Source organism: Colossoma macropomum, unplaced genomic scaffold (genome assembly GCF_904425465.1).
Source record: "Colossoma macropomum unplaced genomic scaffold, Colossoma_macropomum, whole genome shotgun sequence".
NCBI classification, from domain to species: domain Eukaryota; kingdom Metazoa; phylum Chordata; class Actinopteri; order Characiformes; family Serrasalmidae; genus Colossoma; species Colossoma macropomum.
In genome coordinates this window covers 38,535,146-38,553,908 of record NW_023494787.1, presented here as the reverse complement: position 1 = coordinate 38,553,908, position 18,763 = coordinate 38,535,146, and the positions used below count along the sequence as shown (strand labels likewise).

The 18,763-nt window shown below is 37.0% G+C and overlaps 1 gene segment (V, D, J or C); it reads right to left on the bottom strand.

The window, feature by feature from the left end:
* Positions 1-6,013: 6,013 nt before the first annotated feature.
* On the bottom strand, positions 6,014-17,807 carry LOC118804922. The segment is given in 3 exon segments: positions 6,014-6,461; positions 7,432-7,534; positions 17,697-17,807. Coding segments are annotated over 3 exon segments (540 nt in total).
* Between the last annotated feature and the right edge of the window lie 956 nt (positions 17,808-18,763).

Here is an 18,763-nt window from a genome sequence, read left to right as displayed (position 1 = left end):
TAAGCTGACACTTACACCAAGAAACATTTCTTGTACACCTAGTCACTTAGTCACACTTGGCAGATAAAAACAGTTGAGTGAATATCTTTAAATCCTTCCAGTACAGCTCCAAAGACCTAAAAAATATATGCCAACATAAAATTAAAGCTGTTCTGCTGGCTATTGGTGACCCAACAAAGGTGAACCCAGCAAAGACACTTTTTTGATCGTTACACAATCTTCATGTCCTGTAACGCTGACTCATATTACAGTTACTCATCACTCTCTGATTTCACGAGGCTGTTGGTGATTGATTATTCAGTTCTATGAGAAATGATGTAGAAGTGATGTAGCATTGATTTTATGGTAAGGGAAGCACATTAAAGCAGAGGATCAACATTAAAGATATTAACTCCATAATATACTGCCACAATGAAATCATTCATTCATCATTTATAAGTGATTGAGAGGCCTATAGTGCAGTGCCTCTGTAACAAGAGAGATTATACAGATTCACAATCACATGTGACACATATATGAGCTCAATAACAAAATATTTCCGATAACATTCTGTTTAACAGCAAGTAAAATTTTGTATCTGAAAGCCCAAATATAGTAAAGTTCAGTTAGCATTAACGCCACAGCTCTGCCTGTTTCTGCAGTCAGGAAGATGATTTTCCTGCTGAAGACACTTTGCATTAGCAGCTCATGCTTCAGTGCTCTGGGAGAGTTTATAGCTCTGTCATTTGAACACTTCATGACTGAGAGCTGATCTACATGATCACACATCAAAAAGCCATCATGACTTTAATCACCATCTTCATCTGGATGATCATCACCTGCACCTCACGAAAGAAAACATTATGTTATCAGGGGTGATTATTAAAATTAGATGAAACTCTATGTGAACATTTCAAGGCTTATTTAAGTAATGTAGAAATGATACAACATTTTTTTTCTTTGAAAGTTGTTGTTGTTATTGATTTAGTTTAAACGTGTATGGTGTTTTTATAATGTGATTTACAATTAATATGACAAAATTTAGTTTAAAAAGCACCATAAACTTAATCTCCTCTCTCTCTCTCTCTCTCTCTCTCTCTCTCTCTCTCTCTCTCTCTCTCTCTTCACAGTCTCTTTAGGGCAGGTTGTGTTGACTCAGTCTGGAGATCAGACAGTGCAGCCTGATCAAACTGTCACTACTACCTGCAAACATGACCCAGCAGTTCGGTGTGTTAAAAAAGATACAACACAATACTGTATGTCCTGGTATCATCAGATTCCTGGAGAAGCTGGATGTTAGAGCTTCTGGAGTTTCCTAGATTCGGTGGCAGTGAGAGTGGAAACCACATTGACTTCACTCTGACCATCAGTAAAGTCCAGCCTGAAGATTCAGGAGTTTATTACTGTCAGAGTGAACATAACACAGGAACTTCCACAAACATAGTGTGGGTGTTCACACAGTGAAATATCATCATACAAAACCTCCTTCAGTCAGACGGCACGGCTGCAGATGCTGAGGGGGAAGATGACACGATCCACTGATAAAAACTAAACACACACACACACGCACACACACACACACACGCACACACACACACACACACACACACACACACACACACACACACATCTAAATATACACAATGAATATCAACATAAACATCTTTATTCATCCAGTGATTAGTCTCTTTTCATCTCTCTCCCTCTGTCTCTCTCTTTCTCTCACATTCACATACACTCTTCACAGAATGCCCTGAACACACATAAACCTAAACTTTTGTGTTTTGGATGCTGGCATGCTGATCACCCAGCATAATGATGATAGCTGACCAGTTGAATCAGCACCAGACCAGTGTAAACCAATTAAACCAGCTTAGACAAGCATGGAAATCTTTTTTTAATTCCTATTTTGAAAGCTTTGAGAATAAACCCCTTAAAATCCTAGGCTTACTTCCTAATACTGCATTTACATGTTGGTGGTAGATGAACAACAGCAAACCAGTTTTTCTGCCAGTGGAAACATTGCTCTGGCCACAGCGGGGAAAAGAAAGTTTTATCACAAGTTTAATTTACTTCTGCCGGCTGCAGAATTGGAATAATGTTTTTTTTGTTTTTTTCAGAAACATGCTGAATGAGAGTAGGTGAAGTCCAGGCATTGCTGCTCATGTACATCAACTCCTGAACTTCAACAAAGGCGGACTATTAGAAACATTAGTGTGTGTTCAAAACACTTTTAGGATAAAATAGTGACTGCACCTTTCCTCTGCGCAGGAATGGCAGCAATGCTATCACCATGGCAACATTCATATTGGTGCATGCTGCTGTCAGCTGTGTACAGTTGCCATTTATGCTATGAGTCATGGAACAATGTTTTTTGTTATTGTTGTTTTAATGGCAACATGTAAACACAGCACAAGGCATACCGTTACTGTATGGACTACAATGCAAACTGGCTATTCTTAACTTATAGAAGGGTTAGTTAACACTCTACTATACACACATAAAAAAGATCTTTCATCAAGGGTTCTTTAGTGAAGAAAATGGTTCTATATAAAACCATGAACACTCAGGGAACCCTTTGCATGATTAACAGGTTCTTTGCATGGTAAAATGGTTCTTGGAGTTTGACCCCTCAGTTTTGTTTTCTAAACAGCACTTTCATGCTGAAGACACTTGGCATCAGCAGCTCATGCTTCAGTGCTCTGAGTGAATTTATAGCTCTGTCAGTTTCACAATTCATGACTGAGAGCTTTTCTGAATAACAATAACAAGCATTTCTGCATGAACTCAAAGTAAGTATACCTCCATCTTCTGTCACAATGTCTTCCCCTTCTGTGAAACTCTTGGACCTGCTCAGTGTGGAATGGCTCATTCCAGTTCCTGCTCCACTCTGGCTCCACCCCTTCATTATTACACACACCTGTGACTCATTCCTAGGACTGATTCCCACCCCTTCATCTACTCATTTTGCAATGAGCCCTGTAAAGTGCCTGTGTTTACTCCTGAGTTCTAGGCCATGGTCTCTTTGGACTGTGGTTTTCCTGTGCTTTGCTTTACTGGTTTTAGATTACAGATTTGCCCTGGGTGTACATGCCTGCCTGCTTTCTGATCCCTCTCTATGATTGCTATGAGTATTGGATTGCCCCTAATAAAACTACAACACACATGTGTCCTGCCTACAAACCCCTAATGTTATATCTTCATCTGAACACTTTTAGGAATCTAATGACATCACATGTTTTTTTCCTTGAAATCACTTGTAACTGAAACATTGAATATTTTGACTTTATCTGCAGGGGCAGATAAAGTTCTTTCTCAGTCTGGTTTTCCATCAGACAGTCACTACTGGCTTCAAATCAAGCTCTGAGTTTTATAGGACTGCCAGTGGTTCTGACTCCCAGCTGGAGAAGCTCTTAAACTCTTGATATTATACTACAATTAGACATTCTGGAGTCTCCCCCAAGATTTCTTCAAATGTTGAATTTATGGGTAATTTTATAGCCTTTTACAGAAAGAAGAGTCAATATTGTTCCACTCAGCACTGATGCCTTCAAACAGTTGAAAAACATTGCAGAGCTAGCTTGTGTTTAATGTGAAACCAAATATTCTCCATATGGGTGAAATCTGGACTCTGACCTGGGGAAAACCATTAGTGTTTTGGGCTTAGCTCTTTTTTTCTTTTTTTCGCACGGAAGTGTAGTACAGGAAGACTACTAGGACATTTACGTTTCTGCAGCACAATTACGGGGCATGACTTTGGGAATTACGATGCACAACTTTGGGACTTTGTGAATTGACACCCCATGTCTCCTCCAGGATGCTGTAAAAATAACAGCTTAGGAATTTCTCTAAGAATAGCATTTTAAAAGATACAAAATCAGTAAAATCATTGGCTGAAAATATATTAATTAATTAATCATAATCTCAATTCTGCTGCACCAAACCATTCTTTATTGTTTCTGTTCTAATTGTCTTTGGACAAGTGAGATGATTCTAGTGAAAGCTGTGTATTCAGCTCCTTTTGGCAAGAGTGTAGCTCTGGGTTGAACATTGGAGGGTTTGTAGATATGAATGTTTTATATGTAACATCCTTTTTTTAAATAAAAGTTAAAAAGTGGGACAAGTTATGTAACACTATGTATGTTAACAATGTGTAATATAAGTGAGAGAGCACAGTTAAAACTGTTTAATAACTTACAATTAATGACATACAATGTGTTTCTAGGCACCCCTGCCTCACTTCCTGCCTCACTCCCTCTCTGTAATATGGCTGTTCTCACCCCATGTCTGTCAGCCTCTAACTCTTACACCTCCCTCCTTTCTTTTTTGATGCCAACCATAAGAACACAAATTCATATTTTGAATATCAACACAGACCTCACCTCACTCTCGCTCCCTAATGGTCTAATGGTTTAATACCTAGAAGTGTGTGATGTTAGCTATTAGCGAGTGGACCATAGGAGCAATGTTATATAGGTAATCTATATAGGGAAAGTATTTATGTAATGTAGATTGCTTTATGAACATGATAACTGAGGAAAAAATATATTACAGACAGTCAGATCAGTTAGCTACCACAAACACAGCTAATGCTAATGTTAACTAATATTAGTCTCAGCCTCAGACAAAGTAATATGTACTGTCTACAATCTGTCTACAGCGATATTTACTGTCTATAAAACCTCTTGTGCTGTAGCTACAGCCCATAAAACAATTTGCATTAAGTATCTTTTTTATACAGTAATGTGTTAAATCCATGCTAAACACATTAAAATGCACCATTACTTGCAGCAACTCTCTCGCTTAATATGATGTGCTTGATGAAGGATCCTCAGTGAATCTAAGGAATGTTTAAAGTACTGTTTATGCTCTGGATGCAATCAAGTTGGTAGAACTCAGGGGAAAATATAATTTTTGTCAATATTTATCATGTTAGTATTAGTGATATTGACACACTATGATAGTAAACTATGATAGTTCATTCTGACACTTAAAGCACGTCCACACCAAAAACTGAATCACGAACTGTCACTCTGCTGTTGATTTATCCATTTTACATTTTCATTTTCATTTTGTCAGATATGCAGCCTATTGCTATGAAAAAGAAACATTTTTCATTTTTATTTTGGTCACAAATGACTCATGTATATGTGAAAAATTAGGAAAAGGAAATGGCAAAAGAGGTTTGCATTTACATTTTACTGTTTTAATTTTAATTTCTTTTTGGCTGGATTTGTCTCCCATACTCCTCTACCAAACTTTACATTTATATTTACAGCATTTAACAGTGCTCTCTGAATAGACAACAAAAGTGCTTTGTAAACCTCACTCATCTATACTGCTGGAATTCACACTTCGGATTCTGATTGGATATAATATGGCATCCTAAAATTACTGTGATTTCCATTACATTGATGACGCTGGAGTGTTATTGGTGTATTATTATGGTGGTAATAGTAGAAATGCGCAATATGAAACTTAACATATCTTTTTGAGATACTGATATAAGTAAAAAAATAAATTCTTATTTAGCACAGAGGAAACAAAGATATCATGAGTGCAGTATGTATGTTTTGCTGAAATTTTCTCAGTTTAAACTTCACACACACTTATCTTACCTCTCATATTTCCCTAACTACTCTATTAGACTCCGGATTGTTGCATATCCTGATTTCTTGAGAAAATAAGGTGTTCATTGTCTATGTGCCAATCAAACATAAAGCTACTACAGAGAAAAACACACATCTAAACACAAGATTTCCCAGAAGCGTGTGTAAAGCAAAGTGAGTTTGCATGTATATGTTTGCATGAGTGGAACAGATGATTCATTTCCAGATCAGAACTTTGTAGAGTTTTTGTAATTACAACACAGTTATTTACAATAATATTTTAAAATATAATTTAAACACAGATAATAATCTCTATTGTATGTATTATGCACATATCAGATAAAAAGTGAATTGCCCAATACTGTCTTGATTCAAAAAGCTTTTATTTTGCAATCTTTAATAAAGCATATCATTTTAAAGCATGCAGAACCTTTGACAATAAAATCTGAATTGGATCTTAAAAACTGTTTAGCAGCACATCAGCAGAAACTCTAAAACAGCACAGACTGATAGAGAATATATATATAAGCGTGTATATAGTACACTCTCAAACGTCAGTGCACTGCTTTGTGGTCAAGCTGTGGGTGACTGGGCTTTGGCTGCCCTGTCTGGCCTCACAGCTCACTGCATGTGCATTTTTCCACTGCTGCTCAGTGAGGCTCAGGGTGCTGCTCCAGCTGTAGAGGCCGTTTCCCTTCTCCAGCACACCCCCACTCACACTCACACCTGACGTCTGGCTGTTGCAGTCCACCTTCCAGCTCAGCGTCCAGTCTGAGGGGAAACCCTTGTTGGCCAGACACACCAGTGTAGCCTTCCCCTGCTTCAGCTCCACACTGGATGGGGGCAACACTGTGAGGGTGGGCCGAGTGTCACCTGCAGAGAGAGAGAGAGAGAGAGAGAGAGAGAGAGAGAGAGAGAGAGAGAGAGAGAGAGAGGGAGAGAGAGAGAGAGAGAGAGAGAGAGAGAGAGAGATGATAGTCAGGAGTTTCTCTTGTCTGAAATAGTCATATTCAGTTCTATCAGTCTTTCTGAGACTCTTTCACTTCCCTTTAACAGACTTTATGTTCATAAAGCAGAACTGAGAGCAGCAGCTCATTAAAACACATAGTAAATAATCAACATGTTAAATTAGTTTTTTTAACGAATCTCTAAACACACTTTAATAATAACTAAAGAACAAATGAAAATTCTGAAAAGAATAAATCAGCAAAATAATGATAGTATTTTTAGGTATGTAAAATTCAGATGTCAAACAAATAAATTAGATTAATTGAAATTACTTTAAATTGTTAAATGTAAACATATTTCATATTAATTAAATGATTAATAATGAGTTAAATCAATGCATAAACTTTTTATCTATTTCATTTTCAAGTGTCTGTGTATTTATTAGTGTTACTCTAATAATGTAATAACTCCACTGAACTAATAATCATTTTTAGAGACTATTTTGAAATGTAGGCACTAAATGTTACCCTGAAATTTACTTCAATTCTAGCAATTTCCATTATAAAGCAGATCTTGCTAAATCAACTGAAATAGTTTTATTATTATTATTATTATTATTATTATTATTATTATTTTATGACTTTTTTATTTATACAGAAAAATGGGAAAAGAATACAAATTAACCATATTATAACTAAAAATACTGATGTACTGAAAAATTACTGATACTAAAATAAGGTAAATCACATGTATGGTATGCTTTTTAAATACTAGGTAAACTGAAATTAAAATTAATTTTAATTTTAATATTTAAACAACTAATACAGTTTTCCAAATTGTAATTTATTGGATCTTCTACAAAATTATACATTATAATAAGAAGAAATTGACTTACTTCCAACAGAGAGTCGAGTTCCTCCACCAAAAGTCCACCACAGTGATACAACCTCATTCAGTGTCTGTACAAAAACCTCCTGCACTAAAGCTGCACTGTTTAACTAGAACAACTCAAACCTGCTACACACAATGCAGCTTCATTAACCAGAAAACCCAAAACACATCACAGATGATGTTTCTAATTCATGATTTATAGACATTTACAGCATTAACTTCTGATTCTAGTGTTTACAGTCTCCTTCAGTTTACTCAACATTTTATTCTTCCTTGATCTGTCTTTGGTTAAAACCAAAAATTTCCTTATGATATTCTTTCTTCATGGATTTCAGTATGAAAACAAGAAATTTTCTACACTTACTTGAATGCTTCCTCAAAAATGCCCAAATCTGAATTACATTCACTCGCTATCCAAAAACCTCCAGACAGATTCTGACAGTACCAACGAGCTGAACTCAACAAGGCAAGATAAAGTTAATTATAGTAATAGCCCCCTAGGGGACTACTGGAGTAAGGACAGCAATCTAATGAGAGAGAGAGAGAGAGAGAGAGAGAGAGAGAGAGAGAGAGAGAGAGAGAGAGAGAGAGAAAGAGAGAGAGAGAGCGAGAGAGAGAGAGAGAGAGCTGCATGAACTGATAACTTTACAATGCTTTTGACTGCTAATAACAGAAACCACAGTGTTCATTTATATGTAGGTGCTAATCTATATTGACAGGTCCTGCAACAACACCTGCATTGCACACATAAAAATAATACATTGCATAAAAGGTGCAAAACAAAGATCCAGGAATCCAAAAAATTCATATAAGAAGCCATAAAATTCAGTCACTAAATTACACAGTATGTAGTACTGTATTACTTTATGTTTTTAATTTATGTTTGTGCTACAGCACTGTCGAGAGCACTTTAAGAGTGCTGGTGTGATCAACACTGGAGACTTCAGTCCCTTCAGACTCACTCACACACAGCACAATGATGACCACACTGATTCTACTGCTGACCACACTGACCTTCTTTCCTCGAGGTGAGAGCGCATTTATTTCTACAGTCTTCTGAAGTGTTGAGACTTATAAGAATGTAATTTTAATGCAAATAATGTTTTAGCATTTTTGAGATAGATATTGATTCTCTTATTTGTTTTACCCTCTTTCTTCACTTTCCCATCAAGAGGTTCAGTCTCTTCAGTTTCTGTCTGATGAAACAGGAAAGAGTCCTTTTAGCTGTATTGCAAGTGATGGAGTTGATGACATGAGCTGGAGAAGCTGGAGAAGCTCCCAAACCCCTGACACACATTGTGGTGTGTTTTACACTACAATGAAGCAACATCTATTCTAAGAATTTAAAGTGATTTAATGTTCTACCTGTTGACCTGTGGTGTTCCTCAGGGCTCAGTTCGTCTTACAGATATATGAGAACAGATCAGTTAATGGAATTACAACTAAACATAGTTACAGTATTTGTACTGTAATAGCTATGTCACCTGTTCTTATCTACAGAAACATATTACTGTCATGTCTTTTCCTGCCATCAAGCTGTTGGTTTCCTCACTCAGAGTGGACATTCAGCTAACTGTGTGAGAGGTGAACTGCTGACTGTGATGGCTGACATGACACACCTCAACACTGGCACAGCTGACCAACCACTAACTTAAGGTGTAGATATTTCTACAGCTGCCTGCTGTCTGAACATGATGTACACTATTCATTAGAACACACGTAAGAGAAGATTTCAGAATCTGTAATATTAAAGAAAGAAATGAGTGATTTCATTTTAAACACAAACTTGTAACACAAAAGTATTGTTGCCCTGAATTCATGTTAGATATTTTAATGCAATTCTCTGTACCAACATATGATGATCTTAGCACTTTTGTAAATTTAACACAGGCCAGCATGGCTCTCTGTCAAGCTACAGTCAGAAAGATGATTTTCATGCTGAAGACACTTTGCATTAGCAGCTCATGCTTCAGTGCTCTGGGAGAGTTTATAGCTCTGTCAGTTTAACACCTCATGACTGAGAGCTGATCTACATGATCTCACATCAAAAAGCCATCATGACTTTAATCACCATCTTCATCTGGATGATCATCACCTGCACCTCACGTAAGAAAACACTGATTATAAACGTTTGATAAACTTATTCACATAATGTAATTATGATCCATTCAAGTATAAGATTAAATGCATATCAGTGTATTAATAAGAGTCTAATTCAAATTCCAGTTGTGTGAATTTCTCTCTCTCTCTCTCTCTCTCTCTCTCTCTCTCTCTCTCTCCACAGTCTCTTTAGGGCAGGTTGTGTTGACTCAGTCTGGAGATCAGACAGTGCAGCCTGATCAAACTGTCACTATTACCTGTAAACATGATCCAGCAATTGATTGTTACGATACAGCCACCAAGAAGAAGGACTGTGTGTCCTGGTATCATCAGATACCTGGAGAAGCTCCTAAACTCTTAATAAGCTATGCAACAGAGCGCTATGCTGGTGTTCCCTCTAGAATCAGCGGCAGTCGAGCAGGAAACAAAATTGACTACACTCTCACTATTACTGGAGTCCAGCCTGAAGATTCAGGAGTTTATTACTGTCAGAGTCAGTTTTCTAAAAATATAACCCTGGTATTGTTTAACATTAACAAACTAACATATCATCACTTTCCTAAAAAAAGTATGCCCAATTTAAAAAAAAAAAAAAATCTCCACTTTTTTCTCAGCAGCTCTCCTTTACATAGTATGAAAGTTTCTTTATGAACAGACCAATAGAAACACTCCAAAATTACTTGAACAGGTGTCTTTACCTTGACTCACATTAGAAGTTAAGAACTGTTTGGTTTTCTTCTATAATGTTACCACTGTGGAGAGACAATATATAATAATTACAATAATACAGTGTAATATAATAATTAAATACCTCAAGAAAAAGTTTTTGTTATTTCACATTTACACCCCAAATTATACTCTAGTAAGAACAAAATAAGTTCCAAAAGAGAGTCACAGAGGCAACAACTTGCTGCAGTGGTTTGAGGTCATTGAGGTGACAACTACCAGTAGCTTTAACAAGTTTAGATTGATAGCTTGTGCTTTTATTTCACAAACTAACAACAAATCAGCAGGTCATTCCAATGTAACTCACCTGAGGCCTTGCTGGTCACACAAGAGATTTCTATGAAAAATTTGAACCAAACACTTCAATTTAATTCATGCAGCCATCCAAAATTTCAAAGCTGTTTTTACTTCTGAATTTTCTTTGAAGTTCTCATCATCAGGCTCAAAACTGCATCCTGAATATTGGCTTTAACGGCTTACATAATAACTGAATTGAACTGAAATATTAACTAGGTATAAATACAGCACTAGCTATTTATTTCACATTGAATGAACTGGTTTCATTTTCAAAGAGTTAATTTATTGGAGAATTTACTTTTTATGTCAGAATGCATAGTTTTTCATCTTGATCTTTCAATCTTTCAGTCAGTCTTCCACATTGAATTTTTCCTAAATAAGAATAATTATGGCTCATTAACCTAAGAATTAAAATTACAAATGTGCTATGAGTTATTCTTGCTTTGATTTTAATGGAGTATTGAACTAAAAAGAAATTGTAAATAAAAATCACTAGATTTCTAAATACATTTTTTTTTCTAATTTTCTAAGTGAAACTAATTTAAAATATCCTCACCAGGGAACACAATTCTGCATTTTAATGCCCAGTTACTGTTTATTGGCTGAAATTAACATTAAATAAGACAAAATGTGGCACATTTTATATTTGATGTTTTATTTTTTTCCATTTTTAAATTCTGTTATTGGAAAGCAACTGAACTGAACCTGCACACTAAAATGTACAATTTAAGAAAATACCATATTTAATTGTGTTCTCTGTAGAGAAAGTGTCTACTTATTTTCACTTAGTAAATCAACAAAACATGCTATTTGACTGAGGTTGATCAAACAACTTAATGCTCCACAGAGGAATCAAGCTGTGTAATGCAGGCTCACTGCCACATTATACATGCAGTGAAAGCACACATGAGATCAATAACTGAACAATTCAGGAAGCTTCTGTTTTATCAACACAGCAAGTAACATCTTGTATGTGAAGACTCAATTTTGGTAAAAATGTATCTTAACAGGTTAGTTACTGCATAGATCTGCCTGTTTCTGCAGTCAGGAAGATAATTTTCACAAAACACACACACACACACACACACACACACACACACAAACAAACCTGTTGGAAAAAATGAGTGTTTTGGATGCTGGTATGCTGGTCAACTAGCAAGACAATGTTATCTGACCAGCTGAATCAGCACCAGACCAGCATAAAGCAACATAAACCAGCTGAGACCAGCATGGAAATCATTTTTTAACTCTCTATTTGTTTAAAGTTTTGAGAATGAACTGCTTAAAATCCCAGTCTTACTTCCTAATGCTGCGTTTACATACATAGTTGAAATCTAGACATTCATAAAACAAACAAAAACACACTATCAGAAACCTTAGTGTGTGTTCAAAACACTTTTAGGACAAAATAGTGGCTCCACATTCATTCTGCACACTTGCAGGAACACCTGTAATGCTAAATTAAGCAATAAAGCACAATTATGCTACCAATTATGCTATGAGGCACAGAACAAGCTTTTTATTTTTTTTTTAACGCTAACACAAACATATTTTATAATTTTCATAATATAAATGCTTCTGAAATATCAACAAAATCATCTATTGACACAAAATTATGACCATAAAAATATATTCATTTATATTAACTCTTTCTTTTACTCATTACACTTCTCTCTCTCTATTTCTATTTCAATTGTAGAACTGAATAGTGTCCAGTGTTTGGATGGACAGCCTCTTCCCCTGACCCCTCGGTACGAATCTAGCAGACTTCATGGAAGTTCCCAATATTTGCTATCCTGTGCTGGCACCTCAAGTACAAAGACATCTGTCTCCTCTTTAGAGAAACTTTCTTTGCCTCATACAAGATAAACAATAATGTGTTTGCATTTTCACCTCCTATTGATATCAGACCCACAAGTTGTATTAATGAAAATACACCAGTTCCAAAACTGTAATCAAGAATTGAAGCAAATAAAATAACTGGTTCATCACTTGTACTGCATTGCAGTAATTGCAGTAAATTACTGGCAACTAGTTGCATTAATTTCACAATAATTCACTGTACCAGAACAATAAAATAACACGCCATAACACTGCAGTAGAGCTCAGCCTCACAGTAACTTGCTGTGTTATTACTGAAAATAGCTTAAGATGAGATCATTTCTTAATACAATGATGAATACAGCATTTAATAATTAACAGTGTGTGTATATATATATATATATATATATATATATATATATATATATATATCAGAATAACAACAACAAGCATTTCTGCATAAATTCAAAGCAAATATAACTGTGTTAACTATCCTCTGTTAGAATAGGCCTCCCTGGCTCCACCCCTTCATTATTACACACACCTGTGACTCATTCATGGGACTGATCACCAGCCCTTCATATACTCCTTCATCTGGTCTTTAGCCTCGTGAAGTCCCTGCGTTCTCAGCTGAGTTCTAGGCTGTCTTCGCATTAGACTGTGGTTTGCTTTACTGGTTTTAGATTGTGGATTTGCCCTGTGTGTATGTGCCTGCCTATTTTCTGATCTCTGTCTGTGTTTGCTATGAGTCTTGGATTACCCCTAATAAAACTACAACAAACATGTATCCTGTCTACGTAGCCCTAACCTCAATCTAAATTAAAGACATTGCCCCCTTTGTTGCTGAAATCGCTTTTAACTGAAACATTGAATATTTTGTCTTTATCTGAAGGGGCTTTGGAAAAGTCATTCTTACTCAGTCTGGGTCTAAGTCTGTTCAGCTCAGTCACTTCACAGGTTCTTCAAGTGGTTCTGTATCTAAAGATAATTCCTGATATCTTCAGAAAACTGAAGGAGCTCCTAAACTCTTAATATTACTCTTCAATGAGACTTTCTGGAGTGTTCTCCAAGTTCTCAGGGCGAGGCAGTTATTCACCTGTGTGACAATACAACAGAATCCAGACGCTCGCGGTGTAAAAGGGCGAAAGGTAGTTTAATGGAGTTAAGCAAATGCGAAGTCAAAAAAACAAGCATGGGTCAAAATCAAACAGCAACTACAAAACACAATGATGATCATATCACCGTGTGAACGAAACCAAGAGGCTAGACAAAAGGGCAGGTCAATAAACAGTCCAAAAGGTCAAAAACACAGATCAGCAAAATAACCGGGAACAGTATCCAAAAAGGGGTAAGGCAAAAAGGTAGAGTCGAGAAAGCGAAACACAAGGTCAAAAACACAGTAGACAAAAGATCAGAAATAACGCTCAGTAAGTTCGTAAAGAAGCAATACCTCACACTGAACTTCACTAAAGCCCGGGCTTATAAACTATGCTATCCTGACCATATGATCTTCAAACACAGGTGCAAATAGTTATAATCTGGAGAACGAGAGCGCTGATAGGAGCGCGAGATATGGTCAGAAGTCATGTCATCCCCCTGGGGATTGTGGGTATTGGAGTCCCTAGCATTTTCCAAGTCAGAGGGGAGTGGCCCAGTCATGTGATCCTCCTGAGAGTTTTGGGTAATGAAGTCCATATCATGCTGTGATACTGGCAAATGCGTGACAACTTGGAGGGAACAGTCTTGATTTCTCTCTGACCATCAGTGTCAGTGTGTGACGTGGTGATAGAAAATCAGACGCTTGCGGATGTAAAAATGAAGGTGGTTTATTAGCACCAAACCAACCGTAAGCAAAAAGGGCAAAGCTCAAATCGAAGTCAACAACACAGGCCAAAAGTCAAAACACAGATCTGTCAGAACAGCGAAAGTACCAAGGGAAGAGGCAAAAAGTCAAAAACAGAACAAACAAAGCAAAGGTCAAAACACAGAGTATAATCAAACAGGCAAATAACGCTCAGTAGGTTTCCAGGAAACAATACCTCGCAAAGATTTCAGACTAAAGCCTGGGCTTAAATACTGCAAACTATCTGTCATATGATCATATGCACAGGTGAACATAGTTAGTACTCAGGGGATTGAGAACGCTGATATGTTCGCGACTTTGGACTGGTGAAAGTCCAAAGTCACATGAGACCCCATTGAATTCTGGGCAATGGAGTTCTCTCCGGAGCTGGATTCCGAGTGCGGATGTTCAGTCATGTGATGTTCCAGAGGATTCTGGGAGATGAAGTCCGTGTCTTCCAGAAAGTTGATCGAATGCGTGACACAGTGTCAGTGTAAACTAATGTAGACAGCAATTTACTGTAAAATGTACTGTAAAACATGACCAAAAACACTCAAAATATTTTTATTAAAAAGTTATCACCTTTCAATAATTAAAAGTAGGGTTGAAAAATTGCTCAGAATACAGTTTCATTTAATACATTTTAAGGTACATTTTCAGCACCTTTAGTTTGGTAACATAAATGTACGACATCACACTGTACAAGTATGCACATTTTCCCTGAAGACGTGAATGTAGTGTGGTCATTTAAGGTAGCTCTATCTAATAAGCAACATAAGCAGCTTGTTAGTGCCCCATGGCCTCCAGGGATACCCCCCTAACGACTTCTTGGTTATTACTGTACCACTGGGGCAATTGCTCTGTCATTAGCTTAGCTGAGGTGTAGAGTTTAACCCGAGTTTCAAATGAGTCATGTGCCACTGGTCATTGAAAGCTGCAGTTTAATGCATAACCATGGTTTAAACTAAACTTAATTTCTTTGTCATTTAAAAATCACACATCTGCCACTAGATGGTGCTGTTTATCTGAGATTTATCTTAAACCTGCTGAAGACATGATTTTACTGAGGTTCAAGGCAAGATTTTTGTACTTGTAGCACAGTTTCTGCTTAGATATTTGAACAATTCATATCTTGGCCCAGAAACCTTCCACGATAATGTTTTGTGAGGTATGTTTTAATTTTATGCTATTATGCTTAATTAAACGCTCACTGACTTGTCATGCTCAACAAGATGAGACATGAATTGCTGCAATATTGATTAGGCTATGTCAGAATGTATTGTTTAGAGAAGATAAAGGTGACCTGCTATCACTTTTACTCACTCCAAAGGGGAACTGTAGCAGACACACATATCATCAGCAAATATTTCTTTTACGTTTCCTCCCCAGAAAGACAGAAAGTAAAACAGAGCACTAGCCAGGCTGAACAACTCAAAGTGATTTGCAAAGCTAAGTAGAATGCATTGCCTGCCATTTTAAAATCGAACAGCTGTGCAGCGCAGTGTGAGTGTTGTGTTCGCAATCTCATTGTTTTGCTTCCACAAATGTAAGTTAAAACTCTACCATGCAAAGAAGAAACCACATATAAACAGGATCCAGAAACACTGCTGCCTTCTTTGGGCCCCAGCTCATTTAAGATGGACTGAGGAGAAGTGAAAAAGTGTCCTGTGGTCTGATGAATCAAAATTTGAAAATCATTTTGGAAATAATGGACACCGTGCTCTCTAGGCTAAAGAGAAGTGGGGCCATTCAGCTTGTTTTCAGTTCACAATTTAAAAGCCAGCATCTGTGATAGTAGGGTAACACCAGGGATGGGAGAATAGCTAAGTAGCGCGTTACATTTTGTGGTTAACTACAAATATTTGTAGCTAATAGCTGTAGCCTCTACAAATGTTTGTGTAGCTATAGCGATAATTTTCGCTACAATTTCGCTACAGACTTCAGGCAATCAGCACAAAATTTAAACCATAGAATGCAGTCGTTAACTGGGCTAGTAGCAACTGTGCAATCTTGACTGAGCCACGGACAGTTTGAGCAAACGGTCACGCGCTTCTCATTCACGGTCACGGTGAAGTCGCTACTAATTTTTCAGTAGCTATCCCAACCTTGGGTAACACTTTATTTGAAGGTTGTCTACATAACACATTCGCAACATCTTACATAAACACTTTATAACTTCTTCATAAATCAACATTCGTATGTACGTTTCACATTCATATATATGTTTTATAAGATATTAATATGGACTACTAGGTCATTTTACTGAGACATTTTTCAAAATAAGTCATTTTTATATTTATATATTTTCCTGGAAAAACTACATTATTTTTAAACAGTGAATTGCCTCATATCTGGACACCCAAAATGAAAAAATGACCTGGCTTTACCACTGTGAAAAGAAACTGCCTAGACCTTCAACTACTTTTTCATTATTTGTTTTTTTCTTAAGTATTTGTATTTTTGCACTTTGCTATTTTTTGTCCTTTTTACTCTCTGCTCTATAAAAACTTAGTGTGCCAGAGGATTAATTAACAGTCCATACATTGTTGAGGAAAATGTTTTTTTATCCTAAGTTTATCTCTCTTGGGGTTAAAAGCACTGTTATCCTACTTTAGAAGTTTCTCCTCGCTTATGGAGAAGGCACAAGTATAATTGTGCAATGGTTATCCTGTTTAATTTATACTCTTTGAGGTAAACTGTTATATGCAGTGTTATCCCAGTGTTTAATTCAGTTTTTATTTGTATTCATTTAAAGTATAATCAACTTATAGCTGCCATTCATCCAGTGATAGGTAGTAATTCTTTGACTTTCCTCACTCAGGGTGCTAATAATTGTGTAAGAAATGGGCTTTATAAATTTGTCTTGCTTTGCCTTTACTACAAAAGTGATAGAAGCCACATTTTTAAGGTGTAACGGAAAACAGTGAGCTGGCTTATAGTTTGCTGGACGTCTACCTAGAGTGAAATACATCGTTAACAGCTCTGTACTATCGTTGTTGTATCATAGTAACTCACTTGACAAAGAAAAAGGTACTTTTGTTTGTAACAGAACAAAAAGAAAGGCAGCACTGCTGCTGTGCTTGACCTCTGAAACTACCTTAATGACATCATCAATCAAGCATACAGAGGGAAACACTTGACATATTAATAAATGTTATTTGGAAGCATACTTGGCTATTTTGAATAAGTATTGTTAACTGCTAGACTGTGTTTATACATTGAATAGCTGCATTTAGCTGTGTTTGTTTTCAAGTTTTGTTGATTCTTTTTTAATGTCTTTAATGTCTATAGCAACAATAGGTCACTACAAACATAGAAACAGAAGCAAACACAGTGCTGAGTGAAATCCACCTGAAGAGTCTGCTCCAGCAACCTTTGCATAAAGCTGTGGCCTGACTTCACCAGCCAACCATTGCAAGCCAAACTGGGGAGCCGCCTTCCTCACCAGAGGCTGACACGAGCCAGCTGAAAGCCTGCCTCACCTTTCCGGTCCTATCAGATGCGGCACCCCTGAGGTTCATGTCTTCATCTGCCTCGCTTTTGACCCATTGACCCTTCTCCAGCCCACACGAGCAGAAGGCTTCTTGGCACATGGATCACCATGGCTCTGTCTGAAGCATCAGGTCGTAAGACTTATTCACACTGCTACTGTGGGGCAGTCATAGGCTGGAGGTTAGGGAACCAGCCGTGTGACCAGAAGTGCCCTTGAGTAAGGCACCTAACCCCCAACTGCTCCCTGGGAGCTGCGGATAGGGCTGCCCATCGCTCCGTGCAAGTGTGCTCACTGCCTCCTAGTGTGTGTGTTTACTAGTGTGTATGTGGTGTTTCACTGCAGGGATGGGTTAAATGCGAAGGTAAAATTTACCTGTTGTGGGACTAATAAGGGTCACTTAATCTAATCTACTTTATGTGATTCCAGTCTCGCTGTGACTATTTCCCTTTTATCCAAACCTAGGCCATTCCTGCACTAGTGTTAGTATTGTTCTCTTTGCTGCTCAAAAGCCATATGATAATTTCGAGTCTCAGCTAATTAGAGTAAGTTTGTTTGGTGAATTTAATACCTCTGGTTTCTCTTCATAACTGTTAATCTACAATTTGGTTCCTATATACCTTTTGTAATCCATCATTTAGTGCTTATGTACTTTCATCAAAATTAAATAACCCTTTACTGAAGTCATCACTGGTGGTTCTGTGCATGTAATTATCACAATTTGATCAAATACGATCCCCGACCACAGGCAAACCCTAAACTGAGATTAATCTAAGTATCTGTTTTTATGGTAAGTGGGAAAATAGGTGGTTTTAGTGGCCTTGTCCCGCTACAGTTCAATAATAACCTCTGTAGTGTTAATGTTATAAAATAGGCACCAAACGTAAAATGATGTTTGTTGTTGGTCCCAGATTATTATGATACATGTTCAGCAAGATTTGGTCCCAGCTTTTCAAATATGAGGTATTCTGGACATTAATTTCATTATAATTCTCAATATGATACTGCTACCTCAGTTATTATTAAATCACTTACAGCTCTGTTCATCTGTTCATCATA